Source organism: Tachyglossus aculeatus, chromosome 2 (assembly GCF_015852505.1).
Source record: "Tachyglossus aculeatus isolate mTacAcu1 chromosome 2, mTacAcu1.pri, whole genome shotgun sequence".
Taxonomy (NCBI): Eukaryota; Metazoa; Chordata; class Mammalia; order Monotremata; family Tachyglossidae; genus Tachyglossus; species Tachyglossus aculeatus.
The window spans coordinates 161,287,695-161,312,484 of record NC_052067.1 but is presented as its reverse complement, the minus strand read 5'-3'; the positions used below and the strand labels follow the sequence as shown (position 1 = coordinate 161,312,484).

The 24,790-nt window shown below is 41.6% G+C and overlaps 1 protein-coding gene and 1 non-coding gene across 3 annotated transcripts in view; one reads left to right on the top strand and one right to left on the bottom strand.

The window, feature by feature from the left end:
- Positions 1-21,846, top strand: part of TAFA2 (TAFA chemokine like family member 2) — a 526,830-nt gene extending 504,984 nt beyond the window's left edge. For both annotated transcript variants that reach the window (XR_005456473.1, XM_038768659.1), the window contains one exon: positions 19,580-21,846. Coding sequence is in view for 1 of the 2 variants with exons in the window: in XM_038768659.1 (XP_038624587.1) it covers positions 19,580-19,591 (12 nt within the window). In the remaining variant the exon portion in view is untranslated. The remainder of the gene's footprint in view (positions 1-19,579) is intronic.
- On the bottom strand, positions 1,526-1,663 carry LOC119924811. Its single transcript, XR_005449503.1, has one exon. It is a non-coding gene; the product is annotated as a small nucleolar RNA SNORA7 (small nucleolar RNA).
- Positions 21,847-24,790: the final 2,944 nt, after the last annotated feature.

Below are 24,790 nucleotides of genomic sequence, written 5' to 3'. Positions count from 1 at the left end.
TTTACCGAGTGAAAGAAGACAATGGTAAACCACTTCCATATTTTTTTTACCAAGAAAACTGTATGGTTACATTACCAGAACAATTGCCGATGGAGGTGGAGTGTTCTGGGAGAGATGTATCCACGGAGTTGTTATGGGTTGGAAACAGCTCGACAGCAGAAGACAAGACAAGAACTTAAAAAAATTCCAATTCAGTCCTTATAGTAGATTGTCTAAGATAATAATGGGGCACAAGGATAGTAATAGTCCCTGCCCCGCATGGGGTTCACAGTATTTATCCCCATTCTCCAGATGAGGTTACAGAGGAACACAGAAGTGAAATGACTTGCTCCAAGTCACACAGAAGACTTGTAGCAGAGCCGGGATTAGAACTCACATCCTCTGACTCCCAAGCCCATGCTTTTTCCACTAAACCATTCTGTTTCCTCAAGTGCTGAAAAGGAATACATGGTTGAAAATTAGAGACAGTCCCTGACCCAAGCAGCGTGGCTCAGTGGAAAGAGCCTGGGCTTGGGAGTCAGAGGTCGTGAGTTCGATTCCCGACTCTGCCACTTACATGGCTCAGTGGAAAGAGCCCGGGCTTTGGAGTCAGAGCTCATGGGTTCAAATCCCTACTCCGCCAATTGCCAGCTGTGTGACTTTGAGCAAGTCACTTAACTTCTCTGTGCCTCAGTTCCCTCATCTGTAAAATGGCGATTGACTGTGAGCCCCCCGTGGGACAACCTGATCCCCTTGTAACCTCCCCAGTGCTTAGAATGGTGCTTTGCACATAGTAAGCACTTAATAAATGCTAGCATTATTATTATTATTTTCTAAGAATAAAGAGAGCACGTTGGGTTAGCAACAAAAACATTGGGAAAGGTGAAACAGTAATAAGGATATCACTCTGGGACAATCAATCATATTTATTGAGCGCTTACTGTGTGCAGAGCACACTTGTGCTAAGCGCAAGCACTGTACTAAGCACTAGGGTAGATACATGGTAGGTAGGATACAGTCCTGTACCATATGGGGCTCATAGTCTAAGAGGGAGGGAATATTGAACCCTGTTTTCATTCATTCATTCATTCATTCAATCAATCGTATTTATTGAGTGCTTACTGTGTGTAGAGCATTGTACTGAGCGCTTGGGAAGTACAAGCTGGCAACATATAGAGACGGTCCCTACCCAACAGCGGGCTCACAGCCTAGAAGGGGGAGACAGACAACAAAACAAAACATATTAACAAAATAAAATAAATAGAATAAATATGTACAAGTTAAATAGATAAATAAATAAATAGAGTAATAAATATTTTGTCTTGTCTTATGCCGTCAAGTCGTTTCCGACCCAAAGCGACTCCACGGACACATCTCTCCCACAACGCCCCGCTCTCCATCTGCAATCGTTCCGGTAGTGGATCCACACAGTTTTCTTGGTAAAAGTCCTGACGTGGTTTACCGTTGCCACCTTCCGCTCGGTAAACTCGAGTCTCCACCCTTTACTCTCTCCCAGGCCACTACTGCCCAGCACGGGTGAGTTTTGACTTGTAGCAGATTGCCTTCCACTCACTAGCCACTGGCCAAGCTAGGAATGGAATGGGTAGGCCTCTGCCTGACTCTCCCTTCCCTAGTCGAGACTGGTAAAGTACCAGAAAGTCTCCAGATGCGACCCTGAGAGGGGAGAATCCTGTTTTACAGATGAGGAAACTGTGGCACCTGTATATATGTATATATGTTTGTACATATTTGTTACTCTATGTATTTATTTATTTTACTTGTACATATCTATTCTATTTATTTTATTTTGTTAGTATGTTTGGTTTTGTTCTCTGTCTCCCCCTTTTCGACTGTGAGCCCACTGTTGGGTAGGGACTGTCTCTATATGTTGCCAACTTGTACTTCCCAAGCGCTTAGTACAGTGCTCTGCACACAGTAAGCGCTCAATAAATACGATTGATGATGATGATGATAATGATAAACTAAGCGACTTGCCCAATTTACACAGCAGACCAGTGCCTAGAGCTGGAATTAGAATCCAGGACCCCTGACTTTTGAGTCTGAGCTCTTTTCATTAGGCCACACTGCTTCTCAATAAAGTAATAAAATCATCCAACTACATAAAAGAAAGGAGTTATGCAGGGATGTAGAATCTGCTCATTATTACCTCTGAAATATTTTTTTTTTTGCAGCTGAATTTCTCCTGGACGAAGTTGGGGTAACCCTATCAAACCTTGACTTTCAGTGTTGCTTAGGTAACAGGAGGAGGGAGTATGAGAGAGCGGGGTACAAGGATAGCTTCAAGAAACTTCTTCCCGCTCCCCAGAGAATTCAGGAATGATCCTGCGGAACACTGGGAAAAGTTTTGTTTTTCTAACAGTAAATGTCATGCAAAAATATTAAGATCATCTGCTTTAGAGTGCATGAAGGTACTTAAGTGGCTGAGCAACCTGTCATCTGCTATCTCGAGTCACGAAGAAGGGTTCGTGGCAGCCACACTGTACGGCTTTCCGAGTTCCAAGAAATAGGGCAGGTCCATCTGTTTCCAAAATTGGTTTCCAGCTTCTATCTTCATTTACACCGAGCAGGCAGCTAGAAAACATTGACAGATGTTTGTTTCTGTAGTAAGAGCCCGTACTGCTTCTGCATTCTAATATTATTATTAGTCTCTTTACAAGGAAAAATAAAGGTGCCTGTTCCTTCCGTAAGTGGATGAGCTACCAGAGGCCAATCTCATTTCAGTAAAGAATGTCCAGGCAGAACCCGGTATGGCTGCAGTCCAGACCTTAACCTCACAGGCCGAGACAGGCATGGGAAGATATTTGGTCTGGATAGGATTGTTCCCTGCATAGACCTGGGAGACAGAAGGACCTGGGTTCTAATTTTGGCTCTACCCTTTGCATGCTGTGTGACCTTGGCAAGTCACTTCACTTCTCTGTGCCTCATTTTCCTCATCTGTAAAATGGGGATTAAGACTGTGATCCCTCTGTGGGACATGGACTTTGTCGAACCTGTTTATCATGTATCTACTCCAGCGCTTAGAACAGTTACCGGCACCCAGTAAGAGCATAACAAATACCACAATTATTATTACTGTGTCCAGCCTGATTTGCTCGTGTCCACCCCAGTGTTTAGAACAGTGCTTGACGCGAAGTAATTGCTTAACAAGTACTATTACTGTGATTAGCTCCCATTTTGAGCTTTCCTGGACCAAAGGAGGACACAGGTCTATTCCAACAATGGTTGCTATGACACCATTGCACACGAAAGGTAAATTGGATGGATGAACACCAATGTCCCTGCAGCTTCTCCTGGAAATGTGTTCAAAACCACTTAGGGCTCAATTTGGACTGGGTCTGGGTTTGAGCCTCTGAGAATCTACAATCAATCAATTGATTGGTCATAGAAGCAGCATGGCTTAGTGGAAAGAGCACAGGCTTGGGAGTCAGAGGACTTGGGTTCTAATCTCAGCTCCGCCACTTGTCTGCTGTGTGACCTTGGACAAGTCACTTCTCTGTGCCTCAGTTACCTCAACTGTAAAAGTTGGGATTAAGACTGTGAGCCCCACGTGGGACAACCTGAATGTTCTGCATCTACCCCAGCACTTAGAACAGTGCTTTGCACATAGAAACACTTAACGAATACCATAATTATTATTTAGTGGGAACTTAATTTGTGCAGAACACTGTAAAGAAGAGTGCAGTAGAGTAAGGACACAAGATGAGAAAAAGCATGGCCTAGTGGAAAGAGCATGGGTAGGACTCAGAGGCCCTTGGAATAGTGCATAAAGCCCGGGCCTGGGAGTCAGAAGGTCATGGGTTCGAATTCCGGCTCTGCCACTTGTCTGCTGTGTGGCCTTCTCTGTGTCTCAGTTCCCTCATCTGTAATAGAAGCAGAACAGAACAGAATTGGAGAAGCAGCGTGGCTCCATGGAAAAAGCCCGGGCTTTGGAGTCACAGGTCACGGGTTCAAATCCCAGCCCTGCCAATTGTCAGCTGTGTGACTTTGGGCAAGTCACTTCACTTCTCTGAGCCTCAGTTACCTCCTCTGTAAAATGGAGGATTAAATCTGTGAGCCCCCTGTGGGACAACCTGATCACCTTGTAACCTCCCCAGCACTTAGAACAGCGCTTTGCACATAGTAAGTGCTTTATAAATGCCATTATTATTATTATTAATATGGGGATTGAGACTGTGAGCCCCACATGGGACAGGGACTGTGTCCAACCTGATTTGCTTCATTCATATTTATTGAGCGCTTACTGTGTGCAGAGCACTGTACTAAGTTCTTGGAAAGTACAATTTGGCAACAGATAGAGACAATCCCTACCCAACAACGGGCTCACATCATCTACCTCATTGCTTAGTAGGGTGCTCAACACATAGTAAGACCCTGATAAATACCATTATTATTATTACTGTTTATTCATCCCAGCCCCACCATGTGTCTTCTCTGTCACCTTGGGCAAGTCCCTTAACTTCTCTGTACCTCAGTTACTTCAACTGTAAAATGGGGATGAATACTGGGAGCCCCATGTAGGTAATGGACTGTGCCCAACTTGATTAGCTAGTATCTACTCCAGAGCTTAATACAGTGCCTGTTACATAGTAAGCATTTAATATATGTGCTTTTAAAAAGATCCCTGCCCTCGAGGAATTTACAGTCTGGTGGCAAATACAGGGCTCCACTATCCTTAGTCACCTAATACAGTAATGCTGTCAGATCATTTTACTGCAGAATTCTGACCTCTGATCTGAACATTGGTTTCCAGTTCTTTCCATACAGTTAGCTAGAATGAAGGACACTCGTTTGTAAAATAGATATTTTTCCAACAGCCAAAGGCTACTATGTACCCAAATGTTTATTGGCATAGTACTGATATAAGATTAGTTAGTAATAATAATAATAATGATGGCATTTGTTAAGTGCTTACTATGTGCAAAGCACTGTTCTGAGCGGTGGGGGGGATACAAGATCAATCAATCAATCAAGCTTATTTATTGAGTGCTTACTGTGTGCAGAGCACTGTACTAAGCGCTTGGGAAGTACAAGTTGGCGACATATAGAGACAGTCCCTATCCAACAGTGGGCTCACAGTCTAGAAGGGGGAGACAGAGAACAAAACCAAACATATTAACAAAACAAAATAAATAGAATAGATATGTACAAGTAAAATAAATAAATAAATAGAGTAATAAATATGTATAAACATATATACATATATACAGGTGCTGTGGGGAAGGGAAGGAGATAAGACGGGGGGATGGAGAGGGGGACGAGGGGGAGGGGGGATGATGATCACGTTGCCCCACATGGGGCTCACAGTCTTAATCCCCGTTTTACAGATGAGGTAACTGAGGCTCAGAGAAGTTAAGTGACTTGCCCAAGGTCACACAGCAGACATGTGGCAGAGCCGGGATTAGAACCCATGACCTCTGACTCCCAAGCCCGTGCTCTTTCCACTGAGCCACGCTGCTTCTCAGTGGAAGAAGATCAGTGAGGGAAAATTCTGCTTCTTGTCTCAGTATTAAACAAAATTGTTTTGGTTGGCAAAATGGAAAAAAAAAGTGCAACGCTAACCATTTGTTTTTGAGGGAAGAGAAACGAAGGAGTGTAAACACAGTACTCTTCAGGAGCACTTAGGGATTGATTTAGTCAGACTCCTAGCCATAAAGGAAGGAGCTCATGTTTCAGAGGGAATCACAAGTTGTCCCCAATTCTTTGCTCTCATCTTCCTCCCTGCCTCCCTCCCCTTTCACATCCAGCAGATCAGGACTCTCTCCATCCAAGGAGTCAGAGGGTGTGGGTTCTAATCCCAGCTCTGCCACATGTCTGCTGTTTGACCTTAGACAAGTCACTTTTGTCTTTGGGCCTCAGTTCCCTTATCTGTAAAATAGGGATTATGAGTTTGAGCTCCATGTGGTATAAGGACAATGTTCAACCTGATTACCTACAGGGTAATCTCTCCCAGCTCTCGGAAGCACTTAATAAATACCGCAATTATCATTAATCTAATTATTATTTAAAGTCCTCTTAAAATCATATCTCCCCTTAGGAAGGCTTCCCTGACCACTCCCTCAATTCCCTACCCTTTCTCTCTCTCCTCTCTGTCACCCATCTGAGTCCCTACTGTGTTTCTTCCGATAGTAATTATGATATTTGTTATGCGCTTACCATGTGCCAAGAACTGTTCTAAGTGCTGAGGTAGATACAAGGAAGTCAGGTTGCCCCACGAGAGGCTCACAGTCCTAATCCCCATTTTCCAGATGAGGTAACTGAGACCCAGAGAAGTGAAGTGACTTGCCCACGGCCACACTGTAGACAGGTGGTGGAGCGGGGAATAGAACCCATGAACTTTCTGACCCCAGGACCATGCTCTATCCACTACGCCTTGCTGCAGATGGAAAATTCATTATGGACAGGCATTGTGTCTATTTACTCAGTCGTACTCTCCCAAGCATTTAGTACAGTGCTCTCCACAGAGTAAGTGCTCAATGAGAAGCAGCATGGCTCAATGGAAAGAGCACAGGCTTTGGAGTCAAAGGTCATGGGTTCAAATCTCAGCTCCACCAATTGTCAGCTGTGTGACCTTGGGCAAGCCACTTAACTTCTCTGTGCCTCAGTTCCCTCATCTGTAAAATGGGGATTAAGACTGTGACCCCCCCGTGGGACAACCTGATCACCTTGTAACCTCCCCAGCGCTTAGAACAGTGCTTTGCACATAGTAAGCACTTAATAAATGCCATCAAGAAGAAGAATAAATGCCACTGATTGAAGTCCATAAAGGCAGTAGGTCAGGATCTTGGTGCATATTTTTTTACCTATCCAGACTTCCCAACACCTTCCACTTTATTTATACTTCCCTTATTCTCCAGTTCAAATTTAAAAGTTGGTTTATGCCCGGTAATTGTGCTTTAATTGTACATTTAGTACACAGAAACTGAAGGGAGTACAAATTCATTATATTTATGACATAGCCACCATGTGAAAAAATAAGTATTAAAGCAGCAATTATATGCCAAGAATGAACAAATTAATTCAAATCGGAATTTAAGGTGCCATGTCCTTTATTAAAAAGAACTCACTTATTAAATGCCAAACAAAAGCTAAATTAGAGATGTATTAATTATCTGCTGAAATATTTATTTACACAAATTTATGCACCCTTGGAATATTATTATTCTTTCAGGATGTCAAAGATTGAGCATGCACTGCATTTCAACTGTTTTATTCCCATAAAAATATTGGCACCCACACCTTGCTTTCCAGCTGCTCAAATAGAGTACAGGCACACAATCCAAAAATAAATGTTTCTGTAAATAACACAGGCCTTTCAGCTAGAATGGAACTGGTTCTTTATGAAATGGGCTGCAATATCCACAATGTCTATTTTTCCCTTTAATCTGTTTGCATAACTCGTATTAGCATTAGCAGTAACAAAGGAATTGCTCTTTCATTCCTCACAATGGGAATTTTACAACCACATTATGGAGAGAATGGATCCTCTTGTGGACCAGACCAATATTTGGAGAATACTAAGAAACACTCAGAAAGGAAATCTGGCCTTTTTGAAGCATTCGGCAAGCACAAACAAAACAAAGACAGAGACTCCATCCACCTGTAAAAAATACAATGAACAAAACTTGGCCACTGCAGAAATATAATCATGGGCCACTTAGATGCTATAGTTTTTTGTTCCTCACTGGTATGATGGAACATTCCTGATAGAATTTGAACCTGAATTGTATGGGCGGGTTGGGAGGGAAGGTTAGATAAATTCATCAGGTGCTTTTTTGCATTAGCCAGGATTCTCACAGAATACTAGCCTGCATCACATTGCCTCACTTTTGCCTGGTTGAACCCCAGAAAGTCTCGCTTTTAGCTCTACCCCTTTGGCAAACAATAACACAGAATGCTAGTGGCATCATGTATGGTGTCGGTAATAATGATCAGTAATAGTGCCATCCGTCACAGTTTGCTTCCTCAGTTTGCTTCCTCAGCTTGTTTGCATGAGCTGTGCTGTGCTTCTGCCAGAAATCCAGACATTTGGCTGATGTCATCCATTGTAAATTCATCCTCACCTGCTTTAATTTTGCTCTTTCTTCCAACCCGACAACAATGCTTCTTCATCGTTATTGACTCCCATTCACATTGCCTGTGCCGGCTGTGTTTAATCCCTTCCTGCGTCCCCACTGTCTCTCCCGTCTCTTTCCCCTAATGGTCTGGCTATGTAGGCCATTGATAAAATTGAAACCAAAAGGTGTGACCTCCCTGAAAGCTGGGCTGCATCTCTCCAGTCCCTCCCTCCTTCTGCACCCTCTTTGATGCTCCCAATTTTCCTTGTGGTATCTTAAAGGGAGATCTCTCTTCTCTCAAAATCTACCCTCTTGACCTGTGCCTCTGACCTCATCCATTCCTATCTTTTCAAAACACCCACCAAATTCAAGTGATGGCTTCCTTCTGACTTCTTTCAAACATCAGGCTGGCCTAGTGGATAGAACATGGGCCTGGGAAAGTCCTGGGTTCTAATTCCAGCTCCTCCACTTACCTGCTTTGTGATCTTGGGCAAGTTCATTTAACCTCTCTGTGCCTCACTTACCTCATCTGTAAAATGGGGATTAAGATTGTGAGTACCATTGTGGGACATGGAATGGGCCTGAACTGATTGGCTTGTATCTACTCCAGTGTTAAGAACAGTGCCTTAGTGCTTTGCACATAGTAAGCACTTAACAAATGCCATCATTAATTAATTAAGGGTCTAAGAAATCCACAATTATTATTATTATTATTATTATTACATGTTCATATATCCCCCATCCTAAAAAAAGTCCCTCGATCCCATGGCTTCCTACAGTTATTTCCTGTTATTCCTTCTCCCATTCTTCCTCAAACTCCTTTAGCAAGTAGATTATATCCACTGCTTCCATTTAATCTCCTCTAGTTCTCCTCTTCAATCTGGTTTCTACTCTCTTCTTTCCACGGAAACTGCCCTCGGTGAGGTGAACAATGACATTCTTCTTGCCAAATCCAACAGTCTTTACTCCATCCTTATCCTCCTAGACCTCTCAGCTGCCTTCAACACTGTGGAATACCTCCTTCTCCTTGAAACATTATTTAATCTTGGCTTCAGTGACACAGTTCTATCTTGGATCTCCTCCTATCTCTCATTACTTCACTCTACTTCCGAGAACATTTTTCTAAAAGAATATTCAATCTCCCCATTCCTTATTAATCTCCAGTGGTTGCCCAGTCATCAAACAACTGCATGGCCTAGTGGCAAGAGGATGGGCTTGGGAGCCAGAGGACATGGGTTCTAATCCAGGCTCCTCCACTTGTCTGCTGTATGATCTTGGGCAAGTCACTTAAATTCTCCGTGCCTCAGTTACCTTATCTGTAAATTGGGGACTAAAACTGTGAGCCCCATGTGGGACCGGGACTGTGTCCAACCTGATTACCTGGTATCTACACTACCGCTTAGAACAGTGCGTGGCACATAGAAAGCACTTAATCAATCAATCAATCATATTTATTGAGCGCTTACTATGTGCAGAGCACTGTACTAAGCGCTTGGGAAGTACAAATTGGCAACAAATACCATAATTATTAATTATTATTGCCGTTGGATTTAAAGCTCCCAATCGGCTCACCTCCTTACCTTGATACCTCCTTGATTTGCTACTACTACTACTACTAATAATAATGATGGTATTTGTTAAGCACTCACTATGTGCCAACAACTGTTCTAAGCACAAGGTAATCAGGTTGTCCCACGTGGGGCTTACAATCTTAATCCCCATTTTACAGATGAGGTAACTGAGGCCCAGAGAAGTTGAGAGACTTGCCCGAGGTCACACAGCAGAAAAGTGGTGGAGACGGGATTAGAATCCACATCCGCTGGCTCCCAAGCCTGTGCTTTTGCCACTAAGACACACTGCTTCTCTTACTACAGCCTAACCTGCACACTTCACTTCTCAGGGTGCCTCGTTCTTATCTGTCTCATTACCAACACCTTTCCCACATCCTCGCTCTGACCTGGAACTCCCTTCACCTTCCAATTTTGCAGATCAACCCTCTCCCCACCTTCAAATCTTTGTTATAGTCACATCTCCCCCAAGAAGCCTTCCCCACCTAAACCCTCTTTTCCCCTATTCTCTCTCCCCACTCCATTACCTATGCACTTAGACCTTTACCCTTTTAGCACTGGTCTCAGCCCCACAACATTTCTGGACATATCCGTAATTTATTTACATTAATGTCTCTTTCTCCTTCTAGACTGTAAATGCCTTGTGGACAGGGAAAACGTCTACTGACTTTGTTGGCATGTAGTTTCCCCAGTGCTTAGTAAAATGCTCTGCCCACAATAAGCGCTCAGTAAATATTATTAATTGATCAGGTAAAGGGAAGTCAAGAACAATGAGATTCCCTTCTCTGCTGCTCCTCCACTGATGCTATGGTTTCCATTACTGGCTGGCTTCTTAGTAGCATTTCCATCATGATTAGCAGGGTGCAGCCTGCTATCATGACAGAAATGATTTTGTAAGCCTGTAAAGTAAAGGCTGTTGGATTTGACAAGAAGACTATTATTGGTGACCTCAGAGAGGGCAGTTTCCATGGAATAAAGGGGGTGGAAACCAGACTGAAGGGGAGAACTGGAGGAGAGTATGTGAGCATTGGATATAGATGACTCACTCAAGGAGTTTGGAGAGGAATTGAAGAAGGAAATGGGGCAATAATTGTAGGAAGCCATTGGGTCGAGGAACATTTTTTTGGATAATATGAACATGAAGAAGGCATCAGCTGGGGAAGTCAGTGAAGGAGTGGCAGGGGTTCGGGGTTGTATAATGGTTGTAGCTTCCGATCACACTGTGCTGCTGCTACCTGCCCTCTGTCCACCTGACTGTAGGTGAAACAGAGCTCCCCATCTTCATTGTCTCCACTAATATCAATCTGGTAAATAGAATACTTTGGGAATGTTTGTGGGTGAGGTATTTGTGTTTGTTTGTGTTTCCATTACCCATACCTCTACACTTTTATCTATTTTTGCTGTTTTTAAAAATCTCTGTCTCTTTCTTTTTCTTTGACTTTTTCACTCTTTGATTCTCTATATCTTTGCCGTTTTTCTTTCTGACTTTCTCTCCTGGTGGTTTTTGCCTCTTGCCCCGTCTCTTCTTCCTCCCTTTCCCCTTTCCATTCCCTTCTTCATCCCCTCCCTCTCTCCTTGCCCTTATCCCTATTCCTCTCCTCTTCCCACTTTCACTGTCTCTCCCCATTATATTCTTACAGTATACTCCCTCTGCCTCCTCTTCCCCTTCTTCCTCCCTCTCCCTGACCTTCTCCAACCCCCCTCCAGTCCCCATTTTCTTCTCCCTTCACCTCTCCCTTCCCCTCTGGCCCTCTTCCTCCCCTTTGCCCCAGCTTCTCTTTCCTCTTCTCCATTCCTCTCTTTCACCCTACCTTCCCCTATCTCTCGGTGTTTCTTCCACCCTTCCTTTCCAAGCCATTTTTTGGCCGGTTCTTTCATTTGTTTCCTGATAAACATGGTCTCCTAAGAGAGACCCATCAATGTCACTGACAAAGGCTAGGAATACACTCACCCATAATTATACTTTTACAAAACAGTAAGTTAATGTAACTTGAAAGTGAGGAAATATGTGATATGATATTCAAAATGGGAAAGTTCTAATGATAAAAACTCATTCACATTGAGCACAATTACTTCAACAACTACTTTGAGTATGGAAAAATACTTGTATATAATTATAGCTGTGAAATGTGAGTTCAAATTATTCAGAATCATCAAATTTACTTTAAATTTGCTTTTATAGCATTTAGGGTTCCAAGTAAATAGGAAAAAAAAAAGAGAGAAAAGCAAACTACAATTCCTTGGCATTGTTTTCTGACTGTGATATGGGCCATTACAGTGTACAGGCTAACCCCTAGGCGTTGTAGTTCAAGGGAATAAGATGAAGTGAAATGCAGGTGAAAGTGAAGTTTGAAATTTTCAGCGAAGTTGAAAGCTCTAACTTGAAACTTGGGAACATCAAAACCCCCAAATTCGTCTCTGGGGTGCAACTAAACCTACACATTTTGGAAATGCTCATAACTTCACAAATAAGGAATCCAGTGACAACTGTAAAACAGCAGAAAGTACAGAACAGAAACTGTCCATTCAGCACTGGTGCTAACTCTAACCTGATTACATTTTCTCAATCCAGTTGACTAAAGGACCCTCTCGGGACAGCTTGGGGCCGATCCTATCAGCAAACCTATTGGAGACACATTAACCCTTTTGGTCCCTTGAGTCCTATTTAATGCAGTGGAAGAGAGCTTTGACTAAAATAGATCCTCGTGGTCAGAAGGAGATTATGCATCTCAGAACGTGAGCCTATAAACTGCCTTGTCAGTGGAGGAGCAGGTTTAATACGTTCTCGTGCTTTGGTCCGAAAGACCAGACATTCTTTTATTTGATTTTCTTTTTGCCTATGATCAGCCGCACAGCCGTTTCAAAAACCCGAAATTGTTCATGTGCTGCACATGCAATTATGGTCTTCACAAAGAGAACAGCTGTATAAAAAAAGTGCCCTAGGGAAGGAAAATTTACTGAGATAGTGATTATGGTGTATGAAGCTCTAGGCATCACAATAACAATCTTAGCCCCATCTCGCTTCTGCATGCAATGTTTTACAGCTGTTTTCCTCAAAACCTGAAGATGGCACATAGTCCTGGTGGTAAATATCTGTTCAATGAAACTAGTCCAATAACACCCATTTTCAGTTACTGGAAAATAACTGAAAATGAAAGATAAGCCTCTGGCCATTTGACTTCTGCCCAAAGAGAAATGTTCTATGAGATGATAGGGGAAAATGACTTTAATAGTCAGGAGTCATGCAATTGGAAATTTTTTACCACCTATAAGCTCCATTTAATATTAGAAACTTAATAAAGGCATATCAATCAATAGTACTTATTAATCACTTACTATATTCAGAGCACTCAACTAAGGGCTTGGGAGAGTACAGTCTAACATAGCCTTGTTTCCTGTCCACAAGAAGCTTACAGTCTAGAGGTGTGTAAATCAGACTTTTAAAAGTGAAGAAATCAGCCTTTAAAGAGTTCTTCTGAGCAGGTATACAAGACAGTCGTTGAGAATATTTAATAATTTGAGTATTTCAAGCTATCCATTTGTGAACCATAAAAAGTGCTAGGATATATGACACTTAGAGTGTGAAGGAATTGCATACATTCAGAACATTAAAAAGGGCATTTTTAAATGTGATTTGCATTAATGTTCATATAACAAACACCTAGTCAGATGTACTGTCTTTCGACCATTTTTTATATCAAGTATGCATATGCCTTTTTACTTTTTTTGATGTCTGTCTCCCCCCCTTCTAGACTGTGAGCCCATTGTGGGCAGGGATTGTCTCTGTTGCTGAATTTTACTTTTCAAGCACTTAGTACTGTGCTCTACACACAGTAAGTGCTTGATAAATATGATTAAATGAATGAATAAATAAGCAAATGCTCATAATATTATAAAAAAGAAAACACTACCTTTTAGGCTGTGAGCCCCATAAGGGATAGGAACCATGTTTAATTTCTACCTGTCTACTTTCCCCCAGCAGTTAGTACAGTGCTCTGCACACAGTTAGTGCTTAATAAATACAACTGCTCCTACAACTACTATCGGAAGTTCACCTTCGAGCATGCGTGTGACTCGAAGGCCCAGTAAAGGATTCAAAGTCCCAGCTACACTGGACACACATTAAGACAAAAAAGGAAGGAATACCAAAATGTTCATGTGTAGCAGGTTTGGGACTAAATAAATATTATCTATATTAACAGCAGCTGCTTTTAAAGAAAGAAGTGATAAAACATAGCTTAAGGGAAAGCTAAACTAGCAGAATAATAAAATAACTTTAAAAAAATCCAATTCTTTAAACATTATTTCCCCTTCTACCTCGAAGGCAAATTTTATACATCAGTTGCTTATGAAAGTCATTATTTTGTGTTACCTACAAAAACATCAAGCAAAATCTCAACCCAGATTGAAGATGAGCAATGTATAAAATTGCTCATAAGTATATCTAAAAATTTGGTCATTGAACCTTATTTTCCAGTTGTTAATCCTATCCAGGAGGGTGTACTGAAATAGGAGACTTTTCTCAGGCAGTGATTCTGGAAAAATAGTTAAACATGCCTACGCATCTGAAATGTGATCAGTCAAAAATAATGTCTCCCAGATACTTACCTCACTTGGTATTATCAGTCATTAGCAGTCACTGAGAAATTCCTGTTCAGTTGTTTAAATCTTGAGCTTTATCAATCATCAACAGCATCAATGGTATTTACTGAGCACTTATTATGTGCAGAGCACTCTATGGGGATGGGGATTAAGACCGTGATCCCCACATGGGACAACCTGATTACCTTGTTTCTAGCCCATTGCTTAGTACAATGCTTGGCATATTCTAAGCACGTAACAAATATCATTATTATTATTAAATGAACAATAAACTCTTGGGAGAGTACAAAGCAACATAGTTGACAGAAATGTGCTTACAGTCTAGAGAAGGAAGCGGCATAACCTACTGGCAAGATCAAGGTCTTGGGAGTCAGAGGTCATGGGTTCTAATCCTGGCTCTTCCACCTGTCTGCTGTGTGACCTTGGGCAAGCCATTTAACTTTTCTATGGCTCAGTTACTTCATCTGTAAAAATGGGGATTAAAACTGTGCTTCCCCACATGGGACAACCTGATTACCTTGCATCTACCCTTGTGCTTGTACTTGGCAAATATTAAGCGCTTAGCAAATACCATTATTATTATTGAATGATGATGATGATTATGTTGCCAACTTGTACTTCCAAAGCGCTTAGTACAGTGCTCTGCACACAGTAAGCGCTCAATAAATACGATCGATTGATTGATTGATGGTATTTGTTAAATGCTTACTATGTGCAAAGCACTGTTCTAAGTGCTGGGGGGGATACAACATGATCAGATTGTCCCACATGGGGCTCACAGTCTTAATCCCCATTTTACAGAAGAGGTAACTGAGGCACAGAGAAGTTAGGTGACTTGCCCAAAGTCACACAGCTGATAAGCGGCAGAGCCGAGATTAGAAGCCATGACCTCTGACTCCCAAGTCCGTGCTCTTTCCACTGAGCCATGAACAATTTATAATACATAATCTAAGGATATGTACATTAGTGCTGTGGGGTTGAAGGAGGGGTGAATATCAAATGTCCAAAGGTCACAGATCCAAGTGCATAGACAACCCAGAAGCACACAGTAAGTGCTCAATAAATACGATTGATGATGATGAGAGGGGAAAAGACGGAGAATAGAAGGCCCTGAAGTTGGGGAGAGTGCTGGTCTGATATATTTAGAGTGGAAGGGAGTTCAAGCTCAGAGTGAGGACATGAGAAAGTGGTAGGTAATGAGGTAGATGAGATCGAGGCTTAGTGAGTAAGCTGGTTTTAGAGGAGTGTAGTGTAAGGGCTGGGCAATAGTAGATCAGTTAGACTCCCCTGCTAAACTCTAAGATCCTCAAAGATGAAGATTGTGTCAACTAATTCTATTGCACCCTTGAAAGTGCTTAGTATGTTGCTCTGCAGTTGGTAGGATAACACTATAAATACCGTCAATCAATTTATTACATTTTGAGTGACTTCAGGCATCATCAACAATGACATTTATTGAGCAATAGTGAGAGTAAAACAGTCAGTCAATCAACAGAGTTTAAGATAAGTATGTAAGTGCTCCTGGAGATTGGCAGTGAGTAGCCAAGTACTTAGTGGGGAGAAGTGTTGAAGGGGCAATAAAATGGGAAATCAAATGGGAAAATGAGAGATTGCTAAATTGTAGAGATGAGAAGTTGGAGGAGATAATAATAATAATGGCATTTATTAAGCACTTACTATGTGCAAAGCACTGTTCTAAGTGCTGGGGAGGTAACAAGGTGATCAGGTTGTCCCATGGAAGGCTCACAGTCTTAATCCTCATTTTACAGGTGAGGTAACTGAGGCACAGAGAAGTTAAGTGACTTGCCCAAAGTCACACAGCTGACAATTGGCGGAGCTGGGATTTGAACCCATGACCGCCGGCTCCAAAGCTCTTTGACCATGACCATGACCATGACCGCCGGCTCTTTCCACTGAGCCATGCTGCTTCCCAAATTCTGATATTCCAGAAGGGCTTTGAAGATGAGGGGGAGCAGTGATCTGCCAGTGCTTAGTAGAGTGCCTGGCACATAGTAAGCGCTTGACAAAAAAAATCATTATTATTATTATACATGACACAGGAGGGAGTTTCAGACAGGAAGGAGGCTGTGTTCAAGGGGTTATCAGTGGAAGATGCACTCAGTCAGTCTCATTTATTGAGTTCTTACTGCATAGAAACATTATATTCCATGCTTGGGAGCATACAAAATAACAGAGTTGATAGACACGTTCCCTACCCACAAGGAGCTTTCAGCCAAGAGAAGCAACATTGCTTAGTGACAAGAGCATGGGCTTGGAAGTCAGAAGTCATGGGTTCTAATCCCAGTTTCACCACTTATCTGCAGTGTGACCTCGGGCAAGCCACTTAACCTCTCTGTGCCTCAGTTACCTCATCTGTAAAAATGGAGGTTAAGACTGTGAGCCCCACGTGGGACAACCTGATTACCTTGTATCTACTCCAGCATTCACTATAGTGCTTGGCACATAGTAAGTGCTTAACAAAAACTATAATTGTTAATTATTATTATTATTAGAGAAGACCTTACACTCTACAAGAACCTGGCAGAGTGAGTAATTATGTAATCAGAACATTTGCACTTAGGAGAGAACAACAGAAGTGAGACACACTGTCACTGCCCTCCAGGAACTTACAATATGCTGGGATGGGCAGACAGGTGAAAGTTAAGAGGAGTAGAATGTAGAACAATAAAGCACAAAATAGTAGCAACTTACCAAGATGGAAAAACTGAATGAATAGTTGAATGTAATTGTGGTATTTGTTAAACACTTGCCATCTTCCAAAAACTAATGATTATGGTATTTGTTAAGTGCTTACTATGTGCCAGGCATCAGGCTAAATATGCAAATGAACATACAAATACAATAAACACATGTACTCGAGTGTTAAAGATAGGGATAAAATACTCTTACATTCATTCAATCGTATTGAGTGCTCACTGTGTGCAGAGCACTGTACTAAGCGCTTGGAAAGTACAAATCAGCAACGTAGTCTAATTTTATTTCTTCCCTTTGAACATCGTTTTAGGTTTCATCCACTAATATAGGCAGAGCCAAAGTAATTTTTATAAATATAATAAAATAGCTCTTTTGTTATTCTGCTTAGTGTTTCTCTACTGCAGAGCTAACAAAAACCCTATGCAAATCTTTTTGCATACAGCAAAGGAACTTTTCATACTTAAGAGTGTGTCCCAATTCTCCACAATCTCAATGAAAAGTCAACACCCCTTTTTGTTACCAACTGTTAGCACCCATTTGGAAGACTGCTTCTCAATGACTGGGAGAGCATCTCTTCTTGACACAGTTAGCCATTTCAAATTGCATAATCATTAAATGTCCAGGGTGACACAGAGAAAATAATCCTCAGAATGTGATATTTAATATCCCCTTTAGTTAAAGGGCTCTCAGAATAAGCTTTGACTCACACTCCCTTTTTCTCTGTGGTTCTTCTATTTCCAGTTAGCGTGAATGAATCTGCTGTAGTCAGGTTTGAGAGTTTTTTTCAAAAACTAGGAATTCTACATTCACTCCTAGACATTCCTAGTCATTTCTGTTGACAAAGCTGCTATTTATTCTTCTGAATTACTAGTTTCCTAAAACAGTTAGACCTCAAAAGCACTATTGGTGTGAAATCACATCCAGGATAAAGGAATGAGAAACACATTTCCAAACAGTCTTCCCTGTTAACACCTCTATTGAAAGCAAGGTTGGACCACCACACAACTACTGCAACTTCTTGAGTGGAAATTGGGGTTTGCTATAGTTTGCTTGATGATTCTTGGGCCTCCATATCCCAACACTCAAGGTGAAGAGACAGTGACAGAATTAACGAGAACTCAAGACAATCACAGTCAGTCAGTCTGTAGTTATTGAGCATGTATGCAGAAAATTGTACTAACCGCTTAGGAGAGTACAATATAACAACAGACACATTACCCACAATGAGCTAACAGTCTAGAGGGGGAGATGGACATTAATATAAATGAATAAATTACAGATGTGTACATAAGTACTGTGGTAACATTAAGAGAGTGACTTTTGAGTGCCAGTCACTGTACTAAGCTCTTGGGAGAAAACACTATTAATTGAGGTATGTGCTAGAACATCGATTCTCATGAAATGTGGTGTTGGAGAAGGCTTTGCGAATACCATGGACTACCCGAAAAACAAATAAATGGATTTTGGAGCAAATTAAACCGAAGTGGTCTGTGGAAGGCCAAATGACTCGACTTAGATTAGCATATTTTGGACACGTAATCAGGAGGACTGATTTGCTGGAGAAGACACTAATAGTAGGAAAAGTCCAGCGAAAGTATAGAAGAGGCAGACTCTTCTCTACTGGATAGAGACTATAACAACAATAATGGAAGAACCAATAGAAAGGTTGCAGATTATGGCAGAAGACAGGACGTTCTGTAGAAAGTATGTGCATGAAGTCACAATGAATCAGAAATGACTCGACGACACTTTATAGTAATATAAACGAACAACAATGTGCCAAACACTAGATTAAGTGCCAAACACTAGACTCTCCAGTCTGGGCTGGAGAGAAGGTAATCAGGTCAGACACAGTCCTTTTCCCATATAGGGCTCACTAAGTGGCTGAGATAACTGATAATTAATCCCCATTTTACAAATGAGGAAACTGAGACCCAGAGAAATTAGATGATTGTCCAAAGTCACCCACAGGCAGAAGCAGGAATAGAACCGAGCTCCTCTAAGTGCTTAGTAAAGTGCTTTGCACATAGTAAGTGCTCAATAAATATGAATGAATTAATGAATTACTCCCAGGTGTGTGCTCTTTTCTTTGGATCACAATGCTTCTCACAACCAATCAAATGATCTATCAATGGTATTTACTGAGCATCTGCTATATGCATTGCACTTGTACTAAGTCTATGAACGAGTACAACTGAAAAAGACATAACTTATTCATTCAGTCATATTTATGAAGCACATACTCTGTGCAGAGCACTGTACTAAGTGCTTAGAAAGTACAATTCAGCAACATAATCCCTGCTCACCAAGTGTTAATACTCCAACTGGGGAAAAATCTAAACAGTTGTGATTAAGGTGAAGTAACCAGATAAATGGCAAAACTTCGCTATGATTGTATGGATGGTGTGTATATGTAGTGAAAAGGAATAGATCAAATGGAAATCTGGAGTTTCAAATAAAGATGTAATTCCTGTTGACTATAGTGAGAATCCCTAAAACCTCCAATGTTTGAGATTAAGCCCAGCTAGTGAATTTCAGTATTTCAAGGCCAATGAAGTTCTCCTTTTTCTAAATGCACACTTGCTTGAAGTCTGTAGCTGTATTCTGAGATGCTGACTATCTTTTCTTCTTAACTTTCAGGTAACCCATTAGCTAAAGACAAATCAAGTGGATCTCAAGGCTGATAATATTAAACGTACCTTGTAGGAACTTAACATCCAAAGCAATCTAGCTTTTTATACTGCTGGTGAGTGCTCTTCAGAACCAATTAATTCTGTGGGAATTATGGGCTCGCAAGCAGCAACCTCTTGGAGCCAAAACTTCTTAAAAATCAGGCAAGGACTTCTCTTTCCAGAAGACGCTGACTGATTTGAACTGAGTTCACTTGTAAAATTGTACTGGCTAACAGAACTGACTTCAGTCTGAAGAGTTGCGATTCCCAGGATGTCACAGAGATTCCAACTTTTTGGGTTCTTGGCTCCGGAAAAGACTGTTTTTCTTGTATCTGAAAACATTCTTCACCCTGAACTGGACTTTGAGTTCCGCTACCATGCTGAATCCTATATACCACTGACTGGATCCCATACTGCTTGAATCACATTTCTTTTTCATAACTTGTCCTCTGGCATGGCAACAGTTTAAACATCTTTATTTGTATCTGAGTCCTAGAGCTCTTAGGGACTACATATTTCAACATCTTGAAGTTACTTTTGTTCTAGAAATGGAAATGTATATCCATGGTTAATGATTATTGTTGACAAGTAATAGTTCTCTGAATACTTCATCGGATCATATATGTAGGTATAGGCAGGCTGAGATCTTTCTCCAAAGCTAACAGCAGCTCCTTTAGTAGCTCCATCAGTAGTGGTCAAAACTGGATTCCAATTTTCATGATAAAGTATTTTAAATCTCTAGAGCATACATACGCTTTAAGTTTGAAGAAAAAAAACAATGAGTGTTATGTATTTAGTTCCTTCGTTTCCATGCTTCCCGGTCTCACCCAGATCAGCAGTGAGCAGTGGAAGGCTCTGTAGAACTCCCCTTCGGAAATAGCCAGGGATGCATGTGAGTATAACAATTCTGAGCTTGAATGGGGCTCTTTTGGAGGGTTTTCTTGACTTTTTATGACTGTCTCTTGCTTGAACACAATGACTGTCTGGATGCTTTTGTATTCGTCTGCCCAATCTGTCCGTTGATAGAGGAAACAGTTCATTTCTCCCAGTCTCCAATTCACTAATGTTCACTAACAACAGCCCGACTCAGACAATTCTAGCTGGCTTTCTCCCTGATTTGGGGAACTGGCTTTCAAATTTGTGGTTTGCTGGTTCTACAAAAAATTATCTTATGGATATTTAAAGGCCTTAAACATCTATGAACTTTTTCTAAGTCATTACAGAACATATAATTTTCTACTGCATTTGTCGGACTCCGCCGGCAACGTAAAGGTAGAGGAGAATGGAAGTTGCGTTGCTGTTGTATACACACAGGCTGAGGGGGTGGTAAAGGAAACAATTTCTGTGTCTTCATTCTGTAAGCTGACATGAAGACTGTGTGGACACAGACCTATTGGAAGCGAATTGTGTGCGTAAGCTAACACAAGTGGCCAGCATGAGGTACCATTATACTAGAGAAAGAGGGAAATCTTTTCATTTCTACAACTCATTGACATGGCTAATTAGACCTAAATTGGGTTCCATGATGAATATTGCCCTAGAGATGCTGTTCCAAGACCGTTTCCTCGGCCCTATTATTGCACAGCAGAACCACAGTTGTAAAAATTGTTGCAAATACATGGAAAACGTGTATTTTAACATTGTTCTGAAGAATGCGAGACAGCATTTCCATGGAAAGAAATGCTTTCTGCTTGGTTTTAATGAGGATAAACTGTTGTAAGAGCTAGTTAGATGTCTCCATATTTTCAGATTTATTCACACCGGACAGGCTTGCGCAGAAAGGGGAATGGATGGAGAGGGCTGTGAAAACTTATGAAACCTTATTCCCTTGTTTGGAATAATACAAAGTGAAAGCTGGTATTTTGTAGGATATTATATGGGTGCGGATTTGGTTGAAATTCTGCTTCATGTTTCTCAAAATTGTTTCCTTTGACTCTGTTCTTAAAATCACCACTGGAAATACTGTATTATATACAAGTGTAACACATGCATATCAATAGGTGAAAATAAATGGATTTTCAAATATACTAACTAGATTATCCCCAATAGATTAATGTTGTGACAAGTGAATAAAATTGTGATAGAAAATGGACTCCCTTCATGGATATACGATCTGAGGGTGCTTTCTGTTTTCCTGAAACAAGCTTTTGTTTCTCCCCAGTAGATCCTTTTTCACTTGCACACCTGCGGCAATTCTTATTTCAATATTGTTTAAATAAAAAATCCCACGACAAATCCTGCCACTACCCCTAGGATATCTATTTTTACTTTTTTCAAAATTAAACAGATACTTTAGCATTATCCTACTGGGCATAAACTTGACTATAAGAACGATGTAATCATGCCTATGTTATGCAGCAGAAATTTGTTTTTCCAAAGATGAAGGTGATGTCATTTTTTAAGGGAATTATTAGACTATATTGTGTGTCCTCTTGGTTCAGTGTACTAGACTGGATGCTTGGAAAGTACAAAATAAAGAAGTCACTGATTCCCTGCCTACATGGAGATTGCAATCTAGTGGTGCAGACAGTGGTAAAAATATTTACCAATAGAATAGTCAAAATAAATAATTGGATGTACCACTAAATGGACATGAGAAGCAGCATGGCCTAATCCTAGCTCTGCCACATAGCTGCTGTGTCATCTTGGACAAGTCACTTCACTTCTATGTGCCTCAGTTACCTCATCTGTAAAATGGGGACTCAGACTGCGAGCCCTAAGTGGGATAGGGACTATATCCAAGCTGTTTACTTTGTCTCTTTCCCAGCACTTAGTACAGTGCCTGGCACATAGTAAGAGCTTAACAAATACCACAATTATCACTATTTTATTTCTATTCTTTTGCCTCAGTTACCTCATCTGTAAAATGGGGACTAAGACTATGAGCCCCATGTTGGGTAGGGACTGTGTCCAGCGCTATTTGCTTATATTCACCCTAGCTCATGGTACAGTGCCTGGCACATAGTAAGCACTTCAAGACCACAATTATCATTATTATTTTTAGCATCATTATTATTATATATGCAAGAGTGCTGAGGATGGGTATAAATAATTTTGAAAGTGATAGAGTTGGCTGTGACTTTACATGCGGTCGGAATCTGGGAAAATAACTGGGGAAGGCTTAAGGGAGGAGGTGGGATTTTAGGAGCGCCTTCAAATGTGGGAAAAGCCCATGTTCGTTCATTCATTCATTCAATCGTATTTATTGAGTGCTTACTGTGTGCAGAGCACTGTGCTAAATGCTTGGGAAGTACAAGTCAGCAACATATAATAATAATAATGATGGTATTTGTTAAGCGCTTACTATGTGCAAAGCACTCTTTTAATGATAATATTAATAATGGCATTTATTAAGCGCTTAGTATGTGCAAAGCAACCGTTCTAAGCGCTGGGGAGGTTACAAGGTGATCAGGTTGCCCCACGGGGGGCTCACAGTCAATCCCCATTTTACAGATGAGGTAACTGAGGCCCAGGGAAATGAAGTGACTTGCCCAAAGTCACCCAGCTGACAACTGACAGATCAGGATTTGAACCCAGGACCATTGACTCCAAAGCCCGGGCTCTTTCCACTGAGCCACGCTGCTTCTCTAAGCAGCAGAATTGAATGCTTACACCTGTCTACTTTCATTCATTCATTCAATCGTATTTATTGAGTGCTTACTGTGTGCAGAGCACTGTACTAAGCACCTGGGAAGTACAAGTCAGCAACATAGACGGTCCCTACCCAACAGTGGGCTTTTTAAGTGCTGGGGAGGTCACAAGGTGATCAGGCTGTCCCATGGGGGGCTCACAGCTTTAATCCCCATTTTACAGATGAGGTAACTGAGGCACAGAGAGGTTAAGTGACTTGCCCAAAGTCACACAGCTGGCAGTTGGTGGAGCCGGTATCTGAACCCATGACCTCTGCCTCCAAAGTCCGTGATCTTTCCACTGTGCCATGCTGCTTACCCAACAACAGGCTCGCGATCCAGAATGGGGAGACAGAAAACAAAACAAAACAAAACATGTTCTGCTACCTGATGGAAGGACAGGAATCCCTAGCCAGGTGCTCTAACAGAAAGAGCAAGAGAATGGAGACAGGAACTGAGAGTGAGGCAGTTAGCTTTGGAGATTCAAAGAGAGCAAATGGGTCAATAGTGGGTGAGGAGAAAAGATAGGTATGGTGGGCTGAGGTGTTGGAGAGTAATAACAATAATGATGATGGCATTTGTTAAGCGCTTACTATGTACCAACCACTGTACTAAGCACTGGGGTAGATACAAGATAATCAGCTCCCACATGGGGCTCACAGTAGGAGGAAGAACGGGGATTGAATCCTCATTTTGCATATGAGAGAACTGAGAGGAGAAGCGAAGGGACTTGCCCAAGACCTCACAACAGACAAGTGGCCGACTGGCATTAGAACCCACGTCCTCTGGCTCCCAAACCCAGGCTCTTTCCATTAGGCCACACTGCTTCCCTGCTTGGATGTGGAGAACCAGAGGGAACTGGGGACTGTTTTGAGGAGAGGAGAGACACGGCCCCAGCAGTGTTTCTGAAAGATAATCCCTGCAGCAGCATGTCGCTTCATTCGGAGCAGGGAGACCCTGGAGTTTGGGACGAGAAGAATAAGCGGATGTGGGAGATGGTGTGTGGGAACTGGCAGGATTTGTCATGTAGGTTTTTGAATCTGCTAGCAAATGATGATTATGCAGGAGCTCTCTTGGGGGCATGAGGCCTGTTAAAAACTGTGGAGTACTAAGTATGTATGGCAGTAAAGCCCTTTCAATCAAAATTCAGCAAGAGTTTTTGTTAAGGCTGAGATGGAGCTAGGGAAATGAAAAGAGATGGCTATCCGTTAATCAATAGATAGTATTTATTGAGCACCTACTGTGTGCAGAGCACTGTACTAAGCACTTGGAAAGTACAATGCAGCAGCAGATAGAGACAATCCCTACCCAACAACGGGCTTGAGAGAGTACACTCTCACAGAGTTGGTAGACATATTCCCTGCCTACAACGAGCTTACAGTCTAGACAATGATGCCTGCTTCAGTTTGACTCTAATCATTGTCACTCTTCTCAATCATTCATTCATTCATTCAATCGTATTTATTGAGCGCTTCTGTGGGCAGAGCACTGTACTAAGCACTTGGAAAGTACAATTTGGCAGCAGAGACAATCCCTACCCAACAATGGGT